The sequence below is a fragment of the Eriocheir sinensis genome, chromosome 28, assembly GCF_024679095.1.
Source record: "Eriocheir sinensis breed Jianghai 21 chromosome 28, ASM2467909v1, whole genome shotgun sequence".
Lineage (NCBI taxonomy): Eukaryota > Metazoa > Arthropoda > Malacostraca > Decapoda > Varunidae > Eriocheir > Eriocheir sinensis.
In genome coordinates this window covers 961,180-981,488 of record NC_066536.1, presented here as the reverse complement: position 1 = coordinate 981,488, position 20,309 = coordinate 961,180, and the positions used below count along the sequence as shown (strand labels likewise).

At 41.4% G+C, this 20,309-nt stretch overlaps 1 protein-coding gene across 2 annotated transcripts in view; it reads left to right on the top strand.

The window, feature by feature from the left end:
* The window catches only part of LOC127004354 (SPRY domain-containing protein 3-like), a 30,165-nt gene extending 10,253 nt beyond the window's left edge, over positions 1-19,912 (top strand). For both annotated transcript variants that reach the window (XM_050871939.1, XM_050871940.1), the window contains exons 6-10: positions 546-731; positions 6,335-6,484; positions 7,148-7,326; positions 7,426-7,690; positions 10,987-19,912. In XM_050871939.1, the coding sequence (XP_050727896.1) occupies positions 546-731; positions 6,335-6,484; positions 7,148-7,326; positions 7,426-7,690; positions 10,987-11,121 (915 nt within the window). In that variant the 3' untranslated portion in view covers positions 11,122-19,912. The remainder of the gene's footprint in view (positions 1-545; positions 732-6,334; positions 6,485-7,147; positions 7,327-7,425; positions 7,691-10,986) is intronic.
* Positions 19,913-20,309: the final 397 nt, after the last annotated feature.

Genomic DNA, 20,309 nt, shown 5'->3' with positions numbered 1-20,309 from the left:
TTAATAGGTTTGCAACGTGTTGGCTGTCAGTCACTAGTGCACTGTCGCTGTTTGTTAAGGGTCCAATTCCACTTCTGATCGCCTTTCTGTTGTTTATGTAACTGAAGAAGGATTTCGGATTATTTTTACAGTTGGCCGCAACAGTTTCTTCATATCGGGCAAATCCATCTTTGTTCACTTGTCAACTGAGGAGGAGTGGCACACCAAAAGTGTTATATAACTTTTTGGGAAGTGAAGTCACTGATAACAATGAAGAATTATATCAGTGTGATGTGGATATCAAGGGCATCCTTGAATTTCACTGTGTTTCAAGTGACTAAAGATGTGATTCCTTCAATATATGAGATTGGATACTAAGGTTCATTGACGTTTACACTTGAGACACTTGCCAGAGTGGTCGTGTGGTCTTCTTCTACCTTGCCATACTACTTCCTCAGGGAATGAGGTCTTAACTTGCTACAAAGAAATTTCTAATATTGCTATATTTGCATGCTCATTCTTATATGGCCCAACATTAAATTTAAGAAAAAAAAATGTTTTTCCAGATTGGCTTAGTAATGGTTCATGTAGCTCCAGGAGGACTCTATCCGTGTGTTGGGCTGGCTGCTGCTGGTGATGCTGTCAGACTTGCCCCTCAGCTTCTATGGCCACCAGACGAAGACACGCATATGTCTGTTGATTCCATGGAAGAGGAGTGGTTGCGACTTCATGACATTAGGCTAAATGGACAGGTCAGTGTTTATCATACTTATTATGATCATCATTATCATCCCTATCCTCATCATCACCATCCAATGGAAGGCTTTCCAAACTCCATGTACTAATTAGGGGGCAGCACTGTGCTGTTGGGTCCCTCAGCCTGAAGGAGACAGAAATGCACTATCATTTATTTCTTTAAAAGAGCTGTGAAGGAAAGCTTCTAATACTGGAACCGGTGTAGTAAAATATTTGGGAGATGCTAGAATATCTGGAGATGGCATTGTATGCAGAGGGTAGAACCATTTGTTTATTGTTGGCCTTGAGCCACTCAGTCAATCTAAATACATGCTGGGATATGTCTTACCATTAGTTCTATTCTGAAGGGACAGGAAGAGTTTTGAGACCTGTTGTGAGCAATGCACCCATGAAGAAAATAATTTCATACTATACTTGAAACATAACTTGAATCTGTTAACTAAATATAGTACAAATAAGTCATGGCTCATGTAAATCTTGAAGTGTAACACTGCAAGTATTATCTCATGTATCTTTTATAATCCTATCAAAATCTTGGTCATTTGAGCTTCCTGTAGTTGCATAGATCAATTATTTGACTTGGTTGTTCATTTTGAAGCTGTCCACTGTGGTCCATTCACTTCAGCTGGATCCATCTCAGCAGTGGCTGGATCCCCAGCTGAATATGTAAGGACACTGCTGATTGGCTGTTGGTGTGTGTCTGACACTTCCATCATTCAACACTATTGAGTAGTTTCAGAAAATATTCATATTTCTTTACTTAACTCAGTCTATTACACAAGATAGGTAAATTTTGTTGATATCATTGGATTGAGCAGTGATTGTACAGCTAATGTGGTTTTCATAACTCAATAGGGTAAAATCTATCTATCTATCTATAGACTTTGGCCAATGTCCCCCATTCCAAGGGGGGTGGCCCACTCTCGGCAGATGCTCTTTCACTCACACACCCACACAACCATTAATACCAACTTAGTCCCGATGGGCTTTAGGGTACTCACCTGTACCACACGCGGGCCACATACAGCACAGTTACCGGGAACCTTCCACAGTGAGGCCCGACAGCGAAAATTGGTTTACCCCCACCACTTCATCCACCGTACCCCACTCACACTTTCCCCACCTGTGCAGGCTCAAGTGTAAGGCAACCCCCTGTTCCTGCATCACCATTTACCCATCTACAATTGCTTTCCATTCATGCCTATCTCTTGCACTCTCCCTTCCTTGCTCTACTGACAGACCTCGCACACCCAGCGCTCTTTCCACTCCCTCCATCCAACCTCTTCTAGGCCTTCCTCTCACTCACCCCACTCACTTCAGCCTTCCACACCCTTTTCGTCAGACGTTCCTCACCCATTCTTACCATATGCCCATACCAACTCAGCACTCTCTGATCCACCCTTTCAGACAGCTTTCTCACCACTTCTGTTCTCTGCCTCACATCCTCATTTCTCACTCTGTCCATTCTCGTTACACCTAACATACTCCTCAGGCACCTCATCTCAAACACATCCAACCTCTTCCTCTCGTCCTGTCTCACTTTCCACGTTTCAGCCCCATACAGAGCTATGGGCACAACTACTTCCTCATACAGGCTTCTCTTTGCATTCATCCCTAATGCTCTGTTTCTCAATACACTCTTCATTCCACCCATACATTTACTTGCTTCTTTCACTCAGTTTCCAACCTCCACATCCACTCTCCCATTTACTGCTACATGCGACCCCAGATACTTGAAGCTCTCAACTTCCTCCAGCAGCTCCCCATTCAGCCTCTCATTCATTCTGCCACCATCAGCATCCCTTACACATCTCATAACCTTGCTTTTTCCCACATTCACTCTCAACTTTTTCTTTCACATACTCTTCCAAACTCTGTCACCAGCTTATGTAGGCCCTCCTCACACTCCGCCACAAGGGCAGTGTCATCCGCAAATAACAACTGGCTTATCTTCCACTCCCTTTCATTTTCACTCACCAGTGCCAAGCCCTCACCTTGCACTCTTGCATTCATTTCCCTCACTACTCTATCCATGTACACGTTAAACAGCCACGGTGACATCACACAACCTTGCCGCAACCCCACATTCACCTCGAACCAATCACTCTCACCTTTACCAACTCTCACACATGCCCTACTATTCCTATAAAAGCTTTTCACTGCAGCCAATAACCTACCTCCTATTCCATACATCTGCATTACACTCCATAATGCCTCCCTATCAACTCTATCATAGGCTTTCTCCAGGTCCATAAAGGCCAAGAGCACTTCCTTACCTTTACCTAAATACTTCTTACACACCTGCCTTACCACAAACACCTGATCCATGCACCTTCTGCCGTTTCTAAACCCACACTGCTCCTCACCAACCATACACTCTGTCCCCCATCGGACCTTATCAATCAATACTCTCCCATACACCTTGCCAACCACGCCCAACAAATTGATACCCCTAAAACTACTGTACTCATACTTACCACCTTTACCTATATACAGTGGCACTACACATGCACTCTTCCACTCCAAGGGGACGGCCCCCTCTCTGAAACACACGTCAAACAGCCTCACCAACCACTCCACTATCCCGATTCCACCTTTTTTCAGACGTTTTCCATGACACCCATCCAACCCTGGGGCTTTTCCCGCTTTCATTTTTCCTAACGCCACTTGCACCTCCTCTCTTGTGATGCTCCTTTCATTCTCCTCATCCATCACAGTTACTCTCCTAGCATCCCCCACAGCCACTATCACTGCCTCTCTTATCTTCCACATTCAACAATTCTTTAAGATATTCAGCCCATCTTCTTCTCACCCCACTCTCATCTACCAGCAGCCTCCCATCTGCTCCTTTCACCTTTTCCTCTCTACCAGATACGCACCCTCGCACCTTTTTCACCTCCTTCCAAAACATCTTATTCCTTTCAAAATCCTCAGATAAACTTCTGCCCCACCGCTCATCCGCTTTCCTTTTCGCACTTCTCACTTTACGTTTCACTTCCACTCTCTTCCTTTTATACCTCTCATATGCCTCAGCTGTTCCTCTTTGCAGCCATTCTTCATAATTATGCTCTCCTCTTCTCCCCCACTGCCATTCTCATCTCCTCATCCCACCACTCACTCCCTTTCTTCCTGCTTCCCCCCATACACCTCATCCCACACACCTCTTTTGTGCACTTTAAAACTCCTTCCCTAAATATCAGCCACTCTTCTTCCACCCCATCCTCCTCTTTCTCACTTACTGCATTCCACCTCAACCTGACTTTCACCTGATACTCTTTTTCTCATTTAGTTTACTCACTTTCATCACTTCTCTACCTTCTTGTACTCTTCGTCTTCTCCATCTCTCACCCACTCTCAGCTTTCCTTTCACCAAATAATGGTCAGACATTCCACCATTCTCTCCCCTCAACGCATTTACATCAGACACCCTTCCACTCATCCTCTTGCTTACAACTATGTGATGGAATCAGTGCTCTATCTACCACTCTGCCTCCATCTACTCTGACCCATGTATACTTATGCACATCCTTCTTCATAAACCATGTGTTCATCACTGCCAGTTCCCTCTCCATGCACACTTGCAGCATTTTCTCTCCATTTTAATTTCTGCCAGGTACACCATAATTCCCGTTACTCCATCCACTGGCTCCTCACCAACTTTAGCATTCACATCCCCCATCACCACTACATTGACATTCCTTCCCATTCTTTCCACACATTCATTTAACTCACTCCAAAACTCTTCTCTCTCTTGGTCAGTTCTCTCACTACCTGGACCATACACATTCACAAACACCCATGTCTCACATCCTATCTTCATTTTCACCCACATCATCCTAGAGGAAACTTCCTTCCACTCCACCACACACTCACTCATCTCCTCACTCACTAACAGAGCCACTCCCTCCCTACCATGCCCACTCTCCACTCCTGCCATTCTCCCCATCACACTTCCAAATCTAACCTCACCCTTCCCTTTCAGCTTCGTTACACTCAGTCCATCGGTTCTAACTTGAGCCCTGTGGCTTGGCCCGGGGAAACCCCCATTGTTTACAGATCTAGCGATGACCTGCGCATGGCGATCTGTCTCACTGTTAGTCTGTACATTATGTGTTTATGGAATATATATACATTTATAATACGACTGCATGGTGTTATGAATGGCTTGGGATTAGAGGGAAAGACAATGACTCCGTAAACCTTCCATATCACTTGGCAACGTGGCTCATGCGTCGTTGCTGCCTGACAGACCTTGGCAACAGGCACCAGGCTGCACCATTCAGCGTTATGCCACAATGGACAACTCAAGTAGATCTCACTCTCATGCCCTGCGCAGCCATGCAGAGAGAGAGAGAGAGAGAGAGAGAGAGAGAGAGAGAGAGAGAGAGAGAGAGAGAGAGAGAGAGAGAGAGAGAGAGAGAGAGAGAGAGAGAGAGAGAGAGAGAGAGAGAGAGAGAGAGAGAGAGAGAGAGAGAGAGAGAGAGAGAGAGAGAGAGAGAGAGAGAGAGAGAGAGAGAGAGAGAGAGAGAGAGAGAGAGAGAGAGAGAGAGAGAGAGAGAGAGAGAGAGAGAGAGAGAGAGAGAGAGAGAGAGAGAGAGAGAGAGAGAGAGAGAGAGAGAGAGAGAGAGAGAGAGAGGAGAGAGAGAGAGAGAGAGAGAGAGAGAGAGAGAGAGAGAGAGAGAGAGAGAGAGAGAGAGAGAGAGAGAGAGAGAGAGAGAGAGAGAGAGAGAGAGAGAGAGAGAGAGAGAGAGAGAGAGAGAGAGAGAGAGAGAGAGAGAGAGAGAGAGAGAGAGAGAGAGAGAGAGAGAGAGAGAGAGAGAGAGAGAGAGAGAGAGAGAGAGAGAGAGAGAGAGAGAGGAGAGAGAGAGAGAGAGAGAGAGGAGAGAGAGAGAGAGAGAGAGGAGAGAGATGAGAGAGAGAGAGAGAGAGAAGAGAGACTGAAGGGAATCCTGAGTCGCACCCAAGGGCTCAAGTTAAAATCAATAGACTATAGCACATCCATCTTTCTTCACACAAGTAAGCTACCTATCTCTTCTCTTTTACTCACACTCATTCCACAACCACGCACATTCAGAGCCCCAATTACTAGGGTTCTGGGAGGATGGGTAAAATAATAAAGCAATTATAGTGAGTAAAAGTGAGAGAATAATATTTGATGCTTATTATAAATACTTCCTTGTCCGCTCTTATATTGCAGTCTGTCAAAAATCTAAAAGTACCATTGTATTCAGGAGAATTTTATACAAAAAAAAAAAAAATCTAAAATTGGTTCCCATTATGGAACCAATTTTAGAATAAAACTTTTTTGTGTGCATAAAATTCTCCTGAATACGATGGTGCTTTTAGATAAATAATAGGGAAAAAAGGTGTATAAAAGATGTATAAACATTTAATGTTATTTTCTGAGTTCTACTCACCATATTTACTTATTTTTTCCCATTGAGTTTTGGAAAATGTGCTAAACTTTTACAATTACTGCTTGCAGTTTTCTATTATAGAAGCAAAATTATGGAAGAAATAGGCTATTGTTTTTAATCCTTGAGATATTTATATTATGCCTGTATTGGAGTATAGTATATTGCTGTAAATACATTTTAAGGTGCTGGAGTACTGTGGCAGAGGAAAGAGCCTTGTGGATGTGGGTCTTGCCCAGGCTCGTGTTCCCCTCAACACAACTTGTCATTACTTTGAGATGGAGATAGTTGACCCAGGACGCTCAGGCTACATTACAATAGGACTCACAAAGAAGGTATGTTTGGGCTTAAAATTAAGATTAGTTATATGCAGAGACTATATATTTAGGCCCACATTTTGAAGGGAAATTGTGGAGATTGCCTTATTGTACATTGTTCACCTTATATTCCAGAAAGTGTGGTATTTAAAAAGGATATGAGGTTCAAACTCTGAGCTTTATTTCAAAACCATTAGGGAAGACATTTGGTAGAAGCAAAAATGTAGTGAGCTTTATGTGATTACTTGATTGAGACTTTTTTTTTTTTACTCTTTTTTTTAGTTGTAGTAGTAATAGCAGTGGTAGTAGTAGTAGTACAACCATCTGACTATCTTTCTTCTTGCAAGGATTTTCATTTTATCATTCTTATCATACAATCATTCTCCCATGTCTGTATGGTGTAATACAGAAACCTCTTTCACTATAACGTTCATTTAAAGCTATCACTGGTAGTACTCACATCCTACAGCATGTCATTTGCTGCTACTGATCTAAAAAAAAGTAGATGCTTCTCATTGGCTTACTCTACTTTTGAAGACCTCAGAAAAGACTTAATGCTTCTGCTTCTCAATCAATGAGAGGTATCCTCACTGAGGTCTCGATCATCTATTTTAGTGTATAACGATTGAAGGTTGTAATGAACACTTCCTTGACTATCTCTCATGCCAGTAATACACACAGGAATACCCTAAAAACCGACACCCAGGCTGGAATAGGGGGAGCATCGCATACCATGCAGATGATGGAAGAGTATTTACTGGGAGCTCCATGGGCTCACTGTTTGGACCACGGTGCCATAAAGGAGACATCATGGGGTGTGGCATCATATTTCCAAGAGATTATGTGTGCAACTATGATAGGTAAAATACTAATGCTTTACTTTATGAGGAAACTTAAAACTAGAAATATCAGAATCAATCTAGAAATAATAGATGTATGAGAGTATTAATGCCTTCCAGTGAAGGAGGGAGTATGGAGGAAGAGAGCCCAGAGCCTTTAGAGTGTGATGACCTGCTGGAACACCTTCTACAGTACCAACAGCCAGCGCTACCTGCCATCTCTCCTCTGTATCCTCACCGTCATCACCGTCACCACCATCACCACCATCAGAACCATATTGTTACCACTGACTCTGAAGATGAGGAAGATGAAGATGAGGATGAGGAAGAAGAGGAGGATTCCCTTGAACCTTCTCGTAGACAGCACATAGGAGGAAAAGTCCAGGTAAGAGATGTTTGTTCTTATACAGGTTGAGAATCCCTTATCCAAAATTCCTGGGACCAAAAGTGTTGCGGATTTTGGATTTTTTCTGATTTCGGAATATTTTTATTTGAATCTAAATAAAATGAAAACTGAAGTAAGGGATTATTCACGATAAGGTAGCCTACTAATTTCGAGACACTGATTGCTTATTTCTGGACAAAATATGATGCTGTTTATTATGGAGATGGTATTTTTCTCTGGAAATCACTAAATGATTGACTTTTCAATTTCCTGCTGTGCACCCACCGCCACCTGCCACCACAACCGCAAAATAGCTTGCAGAGAGGCTCAACTTGCATACTGTTTCTATATTTCACTCACTGCTCACAAATATCACAAATAGACAAGCTAGAACAAACCAGACAAATTAATGTTTTTCCTGCCATGTATTTCCCTAGTGTGCATGCATATTGAACAGCAGAGTGGCTTATTTCTGCGAGGAGGTATTTCTCACAACACTGACCCACATATAGTGGACCGCTGCCGCCATGCCCCATCCTGCGCAGTGTTACGTATTTCCTCCACCCCACACTACATGACAAATAAATTTAAACTAACCAAACCTAACTTTATGTATGCCATTTGTTCCATATTTGGCTGTCTGGATGCTTAAGCAGATAAAATTTAGTATTTTAAAACTGTAGTGAGCGCATTTTTCGGTGAACCACAAAACCAGTCCATAAAATTATGTTTGTCAAGGGTCGTCCTGAAATACAGTAAACCCTCAGTTATCCAAGTGCACCGTATCCGACCTCGCCCGTATCCGGGAGTTTTAAAAAATATTTGATTTTTTTCCAAAAAATAATAAAAAATTGTTGCGCGCCACCTAAAGTCATTCAAATTGCCCTCGCGATGCCTCTAAGCTCTGTCCGGGTGGCGTACCGCACCCGTAAGGCACGCCCCAGCTTGCACACAGCAATGATATTGACGTCCTGGTGCGAAGGTTCGCAGGAAAGCTGTGTGCTTCGCAGTACAACTGGCAAGTAAACGTCCTTGCCAAGCGCTGCAGACCATATCGAAGTGATGAGAGTCAAGGCAGTGCAGGTTTAAATGGCGGGAGTGTCAAAGGACTGTTTAAGAAGATGGCGCCACTATAAACACCTGCCTGCGCCAATACGGGCTGGGGCCGACTACCATCCAGGCCCCTCAAGCAAGCCTACCAGCGCTTTAGGCGTAGACGTAAAAAAAAAAAAAAAATGAAACACAGTGTGAACCCTAGCATAAGCCTTGATGACTGCCTAAATCCAGACTGGACTAGGTGAGTAGGGCTCCGTCCCCGTTGAGAAGGCGTGCGGGTCCACTAGCACTCCTGTGGGAGTGAGGGCGGAATAAGAAATGCAGATAAGTACCGCCCCCGGTCCGACACGTGAAAGAAGGATTTTATCATGCTTACGGTGTAAGGCAAGTAAAGGGGCCCGCAGGGGTTCGGGAGTCCCATGGGCCAGCCTGATCTGGAGGTGCGGGCTGGCAGTAAATCATGGTTACTTCTTGTGGCTGGCCTCCCCGTGGGCCCGCTGGATGCACTGTGCAAGGGGTACCCACCCCCCCTGGCTCGCAAGGGCAACAAAGTGTAACTAAACAGCCACAGATCACCGCACGCGCGGATGCGCCAGGTTGTCATTGACTCCTTGGTTATCCTCCCCACTCACACTCAGAGTGGGGCTGCCTGGCGTACTTGCCCGGTGTCTGTGGGCCTTTGGGCTCATTGCCTGGCTTAAAAGGGTAGTGCCCTGGGGTGCCTGCCCGGGCGTCCATATAGAAGCCTGCTTTGAGCACTTGATGCCCGTTGCCGGCCTGGACCACTTCAGGTATCGCTCCAGTATGCCTTCTGGTTGACCCAGGTGGTAAAGCCCACAGTGCTCGTAGCCACGAGGTTGCTAACGCAGCTACGCAGTGATAAATCCATGGGTGTGCACCTTAGAACAGCACAGAGCGTTGGCCTTCCAGTTTTGTAAAACTGGACCCATAAAAAGTTTCTTGTGTCAGCGCTGGGTCTGCTAGAAAGCCTACGTGGTAAACACGATGGTGCAGACTTGGGCGGTTAAGCTGCCACAAATACCTGGGCTTTTCTGGGTTGGGTCCAGGCCCCGCTGCTGTGATTGGCCAGGCAGGGGAACATTAGCTGCTGCCTGTGAACACGGGGCTAGGCACCCCAGCAATGGGTTAGCGAATGAGGCTGTCGTGCCTAATTGCCGAATCCCAAGTAACAGATCCCCCCAAGGTGCAGCAGGACTGCGATAAGCCAGGGAGAGATTGCCGCGAGTGCTAACCGTGACAACGCTGCTCGAACCCTTTTCTCAGCGCCCGGAGCACGTCAATCGCACACATTAAACTCCCTGGTGCAGACTGACTGCTACAAAGCCATGGGGCGTACCATATTATAAGTATGGACAGAAGCACCTATGCAGTACTCTGTTGTTGCCTTTATGGCAGGCCATGCTTGAAAGCTGGGTTTTCAGGTCCGTAGACTTAACCTACACCATATCCGGGTTTTTCCCATAACCGGGTGCCCCCGTGGCTCTATTAACCCGGTTTCGAGAGGGTTTACTGTATGTGTAAAATACAAGTCGTAACGTCCCTCCTCCCTTCCTCCTGTCTTCACAAGCAGCGGGCAACGGCTGTCATTCGTGGCAGGCTAGAGAAATTTCAGGGTTGCCCACCCGTGCCTTAAAATATGGATTCGTTCTGTATTGGAGAATGGGATGTTGCGTTCCTTTTTTTTTTTTTTTTTTTTTTTTTTAAGCTCTAGGTGGCAACTTTAACTGAGACTCTATTCCCATTGTTTTCCGCTTTGAGCACTCTCGTCTTGAGGCGAACAAAGGGAATTCAGGCTCACGTCTTCGACTTCTACAAAGAGACATGCTAATCCTCTTCGAAAGACCGACTTGGTTGGCTAGGTTGACATCAGCTGATAGTCGGTCTATCGGCATTCTCCCCTCCCCTTCATGAGCTGTCATCCGACAAGGGTCTGTGGTTGCTCCTTGGAGGGTCATATGTGCTTGACCCTGACAGCCTCCATATAAAAAAAAATTGGATTTTGGAGGTTTTTGGAATTTTGAATTTCAGATAAAGGATTCTCAATCTGATATATAAATATATATATATATATATATATATATATATATATATATATATATATATATATATATATATATATATATATATATATATATATATATATATATATATATATATATATATATATTATACAAATAGCTATCTGCAATTATGTTACAAGTGGTATCTTTGTGCTTTAGGTGTTCTTTACGAGGAATGGCCAGATGATTGGTCGACGTGAGGTGGAGCTTCCCCGTGGTGGATTCTTTCCCAGCATCAGCATGGGAAGCATCAACGAGAGAGTCAGGGTAGACCTTCGCCCTCTTACAGGCTAATTACTCTTCCCTGCCTCCACCATCAACACCCAAGGGAGGTAGAAAAATGTGATGTTAAGTATTATTAACCTCTACCCCCTTACAAGCTTGTTGATCACCATTACCATAAGCCAGTGGAGGTAAAACTAATAACTACAAATGTGATGTTGAATACTGGTGTGCTTTAGTTGACTCATCCATCAATAAATTGAGCTAAATAACATGTAACGGGTTCCAGCAGGTCATTCATACATACATACATACATACCCATTTGCTTTGAATAATAAATGTAGATCATTAGAAACTTACTGAACAATAATCTATCTCTTAATAGTATTTGGTTATAACCTATTTTTTCTGTTGTAAATTGGTCACAAAGCACACTGCCAGTTATTTTACTGTGTGCTGTGAACTGTGAGCTGTATCATGCCAACTCAAGGGTGTGGGCAGTGTAAGACAGCTTTAATTGTGTTATGAAATATTTATTAAAACAGAAAAGCAAAAGTTTAAATCTTGAAGGGTATAGATAGTTTTTATGGGGTTAAAACTCTTGGTGTATACATTTGTGGATCATTTATGTATGATGTTATTCACAAAGAGTTACCCGGTATTTAAAAACAAGTACGTGTACCTGGATATTCAGTAACCATTCTTAGTTATTCAAAATATCGTATTACGTAGAGAATAATTGAGTAGCCTGCAGGGTATTTACTACAGCAGAAAATGAATTGAGTGTGATACTTTGGAGCACAAAATAAGGGTAATTTATTTTACATTGTTACAAAGTTAGGTTATTTTTTGTATTATATGTAAACATCCAAGCTAATTTTTTATCTTAGACATACTCACCCAATGAGAAGTTTCTTATTGGTATTTTCTCAACATTTTTTTCCTTATAGTTGATGAGTTGAACCTTTGTCTCCTATGTGCCTGGTCTCCCAGTATTTAGTTTAGCACTACTAATGTGCTCTTTAGGCTAGTCAATCTGCTTTATTAACAAGAGTTTCTGGCTGTACATTTGACTATATTTTTGCTTGCATTGTTATGTGTACCAGTATATAGATACATGTATAGACAGGTATGCTCAGATTTTTTTTTTTTTTTTTTCTTTAATCTTTACTACTCTGTAAAGGTACATACTAGTACATATATATAAACTGACAAGCATCTCATTGCCTGGTTAGAGAGCTAAGCTGAGCCGTACAGTGTACATAGCCCACCTTTTGACAGTACAAACAGACAGGCGGCTCTCACACCCAGCGACAATAATGCCTTATTTGTTAGGAGGCAGTATGTCACCTTGATGAAAGCTAGAGTTCATTGTGTCTTCAAGGTGTAGGTTAGGTAAGAACCTTTTAATATATACTAAGCAACAAAATCAATAATTAATCACTTTATATGTTCAAACTTGATTTAACCCTTAAAGTGCAGCATATCTGATCCTGCTACTCTGATAGTCTGCATGGTTGAAGAAGCTTATAGGAAATTTAAATTTTAATAATAGTAATGACAATCTATTCCCTTAAACTGAGAAAGCAGTTTCTTTGGAATTACAGCACTTCAGATAACATAATTCCACTTCATGGTAATGAAGTTACAGCATACAGCCAGTTGGGATCCACTGTTATGTTGTCTATGAGGTAATGCTATACGGTAATACCCTGCTTTATGTCATTTTTACATACGTCAAACTCAACTTTATGCCACTGTTTTAGAGGAAATTTTTGTTCATCAAATGCCATGATATCTGACTTTACACCACTCATCATCATAGCCAATGCTTGAATATAAAAGGGCATGAGACAAGTCAGTCAGAGAAAAAAACAGAGAAACAAGCAATGAAAATGTAGAATAAACACAATAACATATGTAAGGCCACTGACAAGTATGCATTAGCCTAGACTAGAGGCTGAGCCACTCGTAAACCCTCATTGCTTAGGGCAAGAGGATTCGGTCACTCAGTGGTTGATTTTACTTATTGATCATATAGACATGCAGGGAATAGTGAAACTAATTTTCAAATTCATCAATAGTTAAGATTTGTTAGCACCAGAAGCAACTTACTCACCTGACTTTGACCTTCCCAACACGCATGGCATGCCTCATACTTTGCTTTGTTTACAAGCACTGCTGTCCTATCCACCTCACCTCCATGACCTCGCCATCGCCGCCTCATTACCGAAGTCATTTTAAGGCATTTTTAAGATGTTATATCCAGTTTACGCCAAAAACAGGTTGCAGCACTGCTTTTGGAATCAATGACGTAAAGTGGGGTATGACTGTATTTTTTAGATTTTTTAAAATCAGATCTACAGTAGATACTTTGCTTTGTCCTATATTTTAAAAAGGACCAAAAATTCATGATAGGAGCCTCAGTAGGGCGCACTGAGGAGGGAGAGATAAGACGGGCTGCCACTATAGGTTGCCAGACAATTATTTTTTGTGTTGGTTAGTATAGTGCCAGGGAAGGAGGCTTTTTCTTCTCATGATGGCTGATCTGAGTCAGCAAAGCATGATCATCATACAAAGTGGAATGGGGAAAAAATTCAGGGTATAACATGGATATCTATGAAGAGAGCATCATGGATTAAGGAACGAACAAAGATTGAATATATTCTGATGATTGAGAACAAGGAATGGACTTTTGCAGGTCATATCATGCATAGAACTGATAACAGATTTTAGAACTGATAACAGATTAACAACCAAAATAACAGCACAGCAATTCAGAAATGGTAGGTGAGAGCATTCAGAGAACCAGGTGGAAAGATTAAATTATCCAGAGTAGGATGAAGTACACTAATATCAGACTGAAACTTAGGCCAATGGAAAAGGCCTTGTGTTGGGGTACTGGTGTCATGCAAACTAAATGTTATGCTTTTGATTCATATTTCCACACACATTCAGGGCTCCACTAGCATGGTAGGGATCACCTCATCTCAGTGATTTTTCATGTCCATGATCTTGCTAGCACTGGCAATCTTCCTGACCTTAATCTAGAGTAAAAGCTTCAAATCTTCGGCATTTTTATGTATCTCATTATGATCAAATTATTACTGCAAGTTTTTCCTATATTTTATTAGATGTGGTTCAGAGGAAAGAAATATTAATTTTGCCTCCTTAAGTATGTTTGCATTATTATGATTTCTCAAATCTTTGTACAAATAATGTGAATGGTAAGTAAGGCTCCCATGACAGTATGCCTTACTTACTACTTTTTAATAGGTCCACTTAACCCTTGCCTCCAAAATCAAATTATGATTATTCTAATTTATTTATTTTATTTCTCATTTCTTTCCACACCACAGCAAAAAATTCCACTAATGTATTAGGAATGTATATTTTTGTAATATTGTTGTCAGTAATTTAACCTTAAATGAGTTTAATCATACCGTTAATATTGGTATATTCATGGGGGCATATTGTCTTCATCCCCACTACCTTACCCTGGTTCATACTCACTTTTCATAGAAGGCAACTTAACAAGTAGGATAAACTTTAATTAGATGGACCTCTGTGGTGAATTGGTTAGCATGCCAAGCTACAAATCTGCAGGCCTGAGTTCAAATCCCGGGCTGGGCAGTCAATGGGCAGCCCACCCAGCTGTTCATTCTCCCTTTTGGGCTGGTCAATAAATGGGTACCTGGGGAAACCTGGGGAAAATAAACTGTGGTAACTCAGATGCTGCACTTGCCCTGTGTTCTAGGGTAATGGGTTCTCACCCACCACAGGCTCAAGGGCCAATGAGATGATGGTGAGCACCATAGCCACACACAGCTTAACAATATGCTCCCAACTTTACCTTTGGTTTATTCTCATCTGATGTGAGCCAAAACTTTTCACACTTTCAGAACCAGGTTACACTGACAGTCTGCATTTGTTCTATGTATCATTTGTAAAAAAATGTCAGAATGAGTATGTAAATTCTCTTCACTGAACAGAGATGATTTCATATAAGTTTTCTGACAAGGGTCCAAGAAAAGAAAATGGATCTTGCTATATATGTGATTGCTTCTGCTGTAAGTAATTGTTGATATGTATAGCTGAACCTCTTGGGATACAGATGCAAGAGATTCAGACTGACAGACTTCAAGGGAAGGTCTTTGCATAATGGCATGCATTGGGCATGCTCCTCTGCTAGTATAACTGCCTTCTGGAGCTCCTAAGCAAAAACAGGAAACAATAATCAAATGTAACATAAAAAAAAAAAAGGCATTATCATGCTATTCAAGTCTGCAAATGTTTGTCTGTGTTAGGAACACAGATACTATAGTATTACTTTTTTTTATGTTCAGCCTGTTGCACCGGTGGCTATCTTGATAGGGCCTGCTGGTCTGCCCCAGCCTATTCGTGGTGCAGGCAAGTGTTTATTGTGGCGCCATCTTGATTGGCTCATGCTGCCCCCCAGAACTCACCTTTACTCCACTGCAGAGAGTTTTGCTAGAGTTTGGGTTGATAGGTGGTCTTCAGGACAGCATGTAGGTAGTTTTATGCCACTCATCAATGACTGAAAATTGTCAGCTTATAGCGGTGGGCAGGCCTTGAACTTGGATCCTCCAGGACACCGTGCCCACACACTGACCACTCAGCCACTGTTCTTATTATGCAAGATATGGCTTGACTGTTGAACAAAGTTGTGAAGATTGATTAATTAACTAATAGATTAATGGGATAACTATATTACCATAAGTGACCTATATTTCATACTAAATACTTTAACAAATTTTACCAAGCCAAAGTGTAAGGGGCAAGTGCATAAGAGGGGAGAAAGAAGCCCATACTTAGAGAGCAGATGTGCATTTGTTGCAAGTTCGGTGTAAGCTAACATCTTTGAGACCTCCATACACTGATCAGGTAAAGATGAAGACATCTTGTGTCATCATTTTGTGCAGTAATCATAGATACTCGTCAGTCTTACTTATGTCAGAAGAAAGAAAAAAAAATTAGCACTCACTGTTTTATCATTATAAAGCTAAAAGATTTCACAGAAGAATAATATGCCACTTTAGCCAAGGTGCCCATTATTTCTCAACTGTGTTATAGTGCAGTGGGTGACTTTTATTGAAGGTCTGGGTAGCTCGATGTCACATAGATCAAAAGAAGGTAGGCCAACTTTTTTTTTTTTTTTTTTTTTTTTTTTTTCATAGAATGAAGCGAATCTTACATAAGGAACTTTACCACACTAGTTTTCGTAAGTATTAGAAATTAATTCTCTTAACTTAGGCTGTGTTCTATAACTGGTAAAATCTTATCATTGGTAGCAACATTTAGATCAGAGAAGCTGTAAATCCGTCCCTGGAGATTTGAAGATTAGTGATACCAAGTTATACATTTTAAACATAATTTTTTCTGCATCATAAACAGCATGTCAGTATTTTAGGCTCAATTATTATATTTGGGAAATATACTGCAATCTCTGCGTTTTAAGGCGTAGTTCTCTTAAAAAGTTTGGTGTCAGTCATCTCATGAGCTAAAGATTTCTGTTTTTAAATAAATAGCACCTGCAGTAAGGTTCCTAAGTACTAGACTAGCTGAGCCTTGACAGTTTGGGCCATAGGGCTCAGACATGAATGCTGCCAGCAGTCTTGCAGCACATTATGTCTATTTTTATACTTTGCATTTTACACTGAATGCCTTGCCATGTTTAAGGTTAGTAAAATAATATATTTCATCATTCCTTTCTTTTTGGTAAACTTGTAATTCTTTATGGTTTTGTTGTAATGTTTATCTTACTTCTAGCCACTTTTTTTTTTTTTTTTTTTGTTTTTTTCTCCCTCCTTCCTCCATCTTCTTTTCCATTTCTCCTTTAACTGTCTCACCACCTCTGTACTTCCCTTACTCCTTCCTATCTTTCTTTCTTCCCTCCTTCCAGCAATTGTGTCCTTCTTCCTTTATTTCTTCCAGTAAACCCTCTCTTTTACTGACCGTGATATAGCGAATTTTGACTTTAACAAACTATTTTGCCTTTCTGGTATGTGGGGAGATTTACCAAACAAGTTCGGTAATTGTGGGGTTATGTTCAGTGGTGGGTTTGCCAAGCATGTACACATGCGTCGGTCAGTGTAACATTGTCTAATGTGTAATTATTGTTTTAATTTCCCTGTATGGGTGTAGGATTTGTGACAACTGTATGTCTGTAAGTATACAAACTTTCATCATATATATTCTGAACAAGCTTTGTTATATATGGAAATGGTTGAAAGTATCGAAGTTTCAGCTCATGTAATGAACAAAGTTCATTATAATACCAAAAGTTTGGATCCCTTGGATATAATGGATTTTCGGACATAACGTCACTCTCTTCCCTCCAAATGGTTAGTTATAGCGAAGGTGAACTGTATTTCACTGTTTCTTCTATACTTGCCTCTCTCCATTCCACATGAATCTCGCCTGCCCTGTCTCTCTTTTTGAATAACATTGTATGTATGTATAGTAGTGATATGCTTGCTCATGCTGGCTTCTTACAGCTGCTTTGCCATTCTTCCCATTTGTCTACTTTTTGCATCAGTGTCTGTGCATCTACTGCTTGAATGCCTGATACTTAGGAACTTTACCATGAGTTGTATTGATGAATGAGCGCTGTGTGATATTTTCTGTGAAACTTCTGTCCTTTTAAGTTTTGTAGAAATTTATAATGCTATATAAGTATATTTAAATACTTTAATCTACCCTGAAGTGAAAGATTACAGTATTTATTATATAGAAATTGTTAATTGTTATGAGAACAGAGACTAAGTAGAAAAAAGGGGTTGACAGTGTAGTGAGAAGGAAGTTCCTGGTTTGGTAATATTTGATATTATTTACCATTAGTAATGTTATAATGATCATAATGAAAGTAATAATATTTGGTATTTATAATGTTATTGTTTTCTAATTATTATTATTATTATTATTATTATTATTATTATTATTGTTGTTATTATTGTTATCATAATGATAATCATAGTAATTATTCTTATTATTGTTATTGTTAGCTCCTTCAGTGTGATTCATAGTTGTCATTGCAGAACCCAGACATTTTTTATTTACCATATATGCAGTGGTGGGATTCAATTTTTTTAAAAACAGGTTCTCTCAGTGAGGGATTTACCAAAATAAGTTTTAAGTAAAAGGTGTTCATGGGAGAAAAATTGAGAACCCCTGATTTAAGCTAACAGTAACAACCGGTTCTCGGGATTAAAGAAATTCCAAGAACAGGTTCTTGCGAACCGGTGCGAACTGGCTGAATCCCATCACTGCATATATGCATAAAAGAACAATGCAAGTATTGTTTATTGGCCTGTATGTAAGAAAGTTTCATCTTTTTTCATAATGATGCAGCAGATATTCCAGATTATGAATGATCATGCACATAAAGATATAGTCTGCATCTTTCATAAAGATGTTTATGTGAAGCTGTGTTATTTTTGCAGTATTAGAGAGGCACTGTAAATATAGAATGTTGTGGATATTTTAAGTTTGAAATGACGAATAAGCCTTGTAGATTATATGATATTTTTCTAGTCATGAGTTCTTGTATTTAACTTGTTTTTGTAATACTCTTTATTTTTTACAAGCAAGTTCTTTGCACTTTTGTGATTTTTTTCTATTGAACTTTGAGTCACTATCTTACGTGCACACACACACACACACACACACACATGGACAAGCATACACGCACACACATTTAGGTAATACAGGTTGAGAATCCCTTATGCGAAATCCCTGGGACTGAAAGTGTTGCAGATTTCGGATTTTTTTGGATTTCGGAATAAGCAGGCTCTTTTGACATTTTCAACAATACCTTTACACCACAGAGCCCACAACACCTGGTAATCACAATGAGTAATGAGCAAAGGTGTTACTGTGACAACTTCTGACAACAAACTAACGCATAGCAGCACCAGAGTTGCCAGGTCGTGGACTGTGTTCCCGCCCAATCCCATCTCAAAAGCCGCCCAAAACCTGATTGGCGGGCAGATGTTTTTATGCCCAAGGTGTCGACGCACCAGTAGGTTTACCCGCCCAATTGGGCAGGTATACCACAGACCTGACAACCCTGAGCAGCATACAACAGCTGTTCATGGTAGAACCTTCCCATCACTCTGGAATTTTCCATTTGTGCCTCTTTATGTCAGCATTAAAAAAACTTTCGGATTTTGAAATTTCAGATAGAGGATTCTCAACCATTAGTAGATATAGAGACAGGACAGTATGAGCTTAACTCCTTTCCTGTATATTACAACTAGGTAAATACACACACACACACGAGAGAGAATGAGAGGACATGGAAAGAAGTTGAGGGCGACCATGTGTAGGAGAGACGTGAAAAAGTTTAGCTTCCCAAACAGAAGCACTGAGCTATGGAATAGACTTGAGGAGGAGGTGGTTTGTGCGAGAAACATTCATGATTTTAAGGAAAAATTGGATAAGAGTGGATATGGAGACGGAACGGTGCGAGCGTAGCTCTTTTCCCATGTGTCACAACTAGGTAAATACATACCCAACGTAGCTCAATCGGTTAGAATGCTGCGCTGCCAGGCTTCACGGCCTGACAGGCGGTGGTTTGAGCCCTGCTCAGGCCGGAATCTCTCCGCTGACAAGGAGTGGTTACTGTCCCCCCTTCAGCAAGGGGGATGGGATGTGTGGTGTGTGAGGTCCTGACAATACCCATAGATCGACTATAATGAGCTTGCTCTTGTTGGGAGATTGCTTGCTGGCGATTGCGAGTTCAACTCATAATCAGGCCATGGTGAATTACACACACACACACACACATGCACACACAAACACACACACACACACACACACACACACACACACACACACACACACACACACACACACACACAAAAGGGACAAACTCTGAATTTGCTGTGGAACATAGGGACAGCATTTGTGTACTTAGATGAGGAGATGGTGAAGAAAATAATAGTTACAATGATAAGGCCAAGGTTGGAGTATGCAGCAGTGGTCTGGTCTCCTCACGAAAAGAAGAACATAAGGAAGCTGGAAAGAGTGCAGAGAGTGGCAACTAAGATGGCACCGGAACTTAGAGATCGGACTTATGAGGAGAGACTCAATAGCATGGGGGCTCACAACCCTAGAGAGAAATGGAGAAAGAGAAGACCTGATAGCGGTGTACAGGGTCATGAGCGGAGTGGAGCATTTGGACAGAGAGGACCTGTGTGTGTGGAACGAGAGAGAAACGAGAGGACGTGGAAAGAAG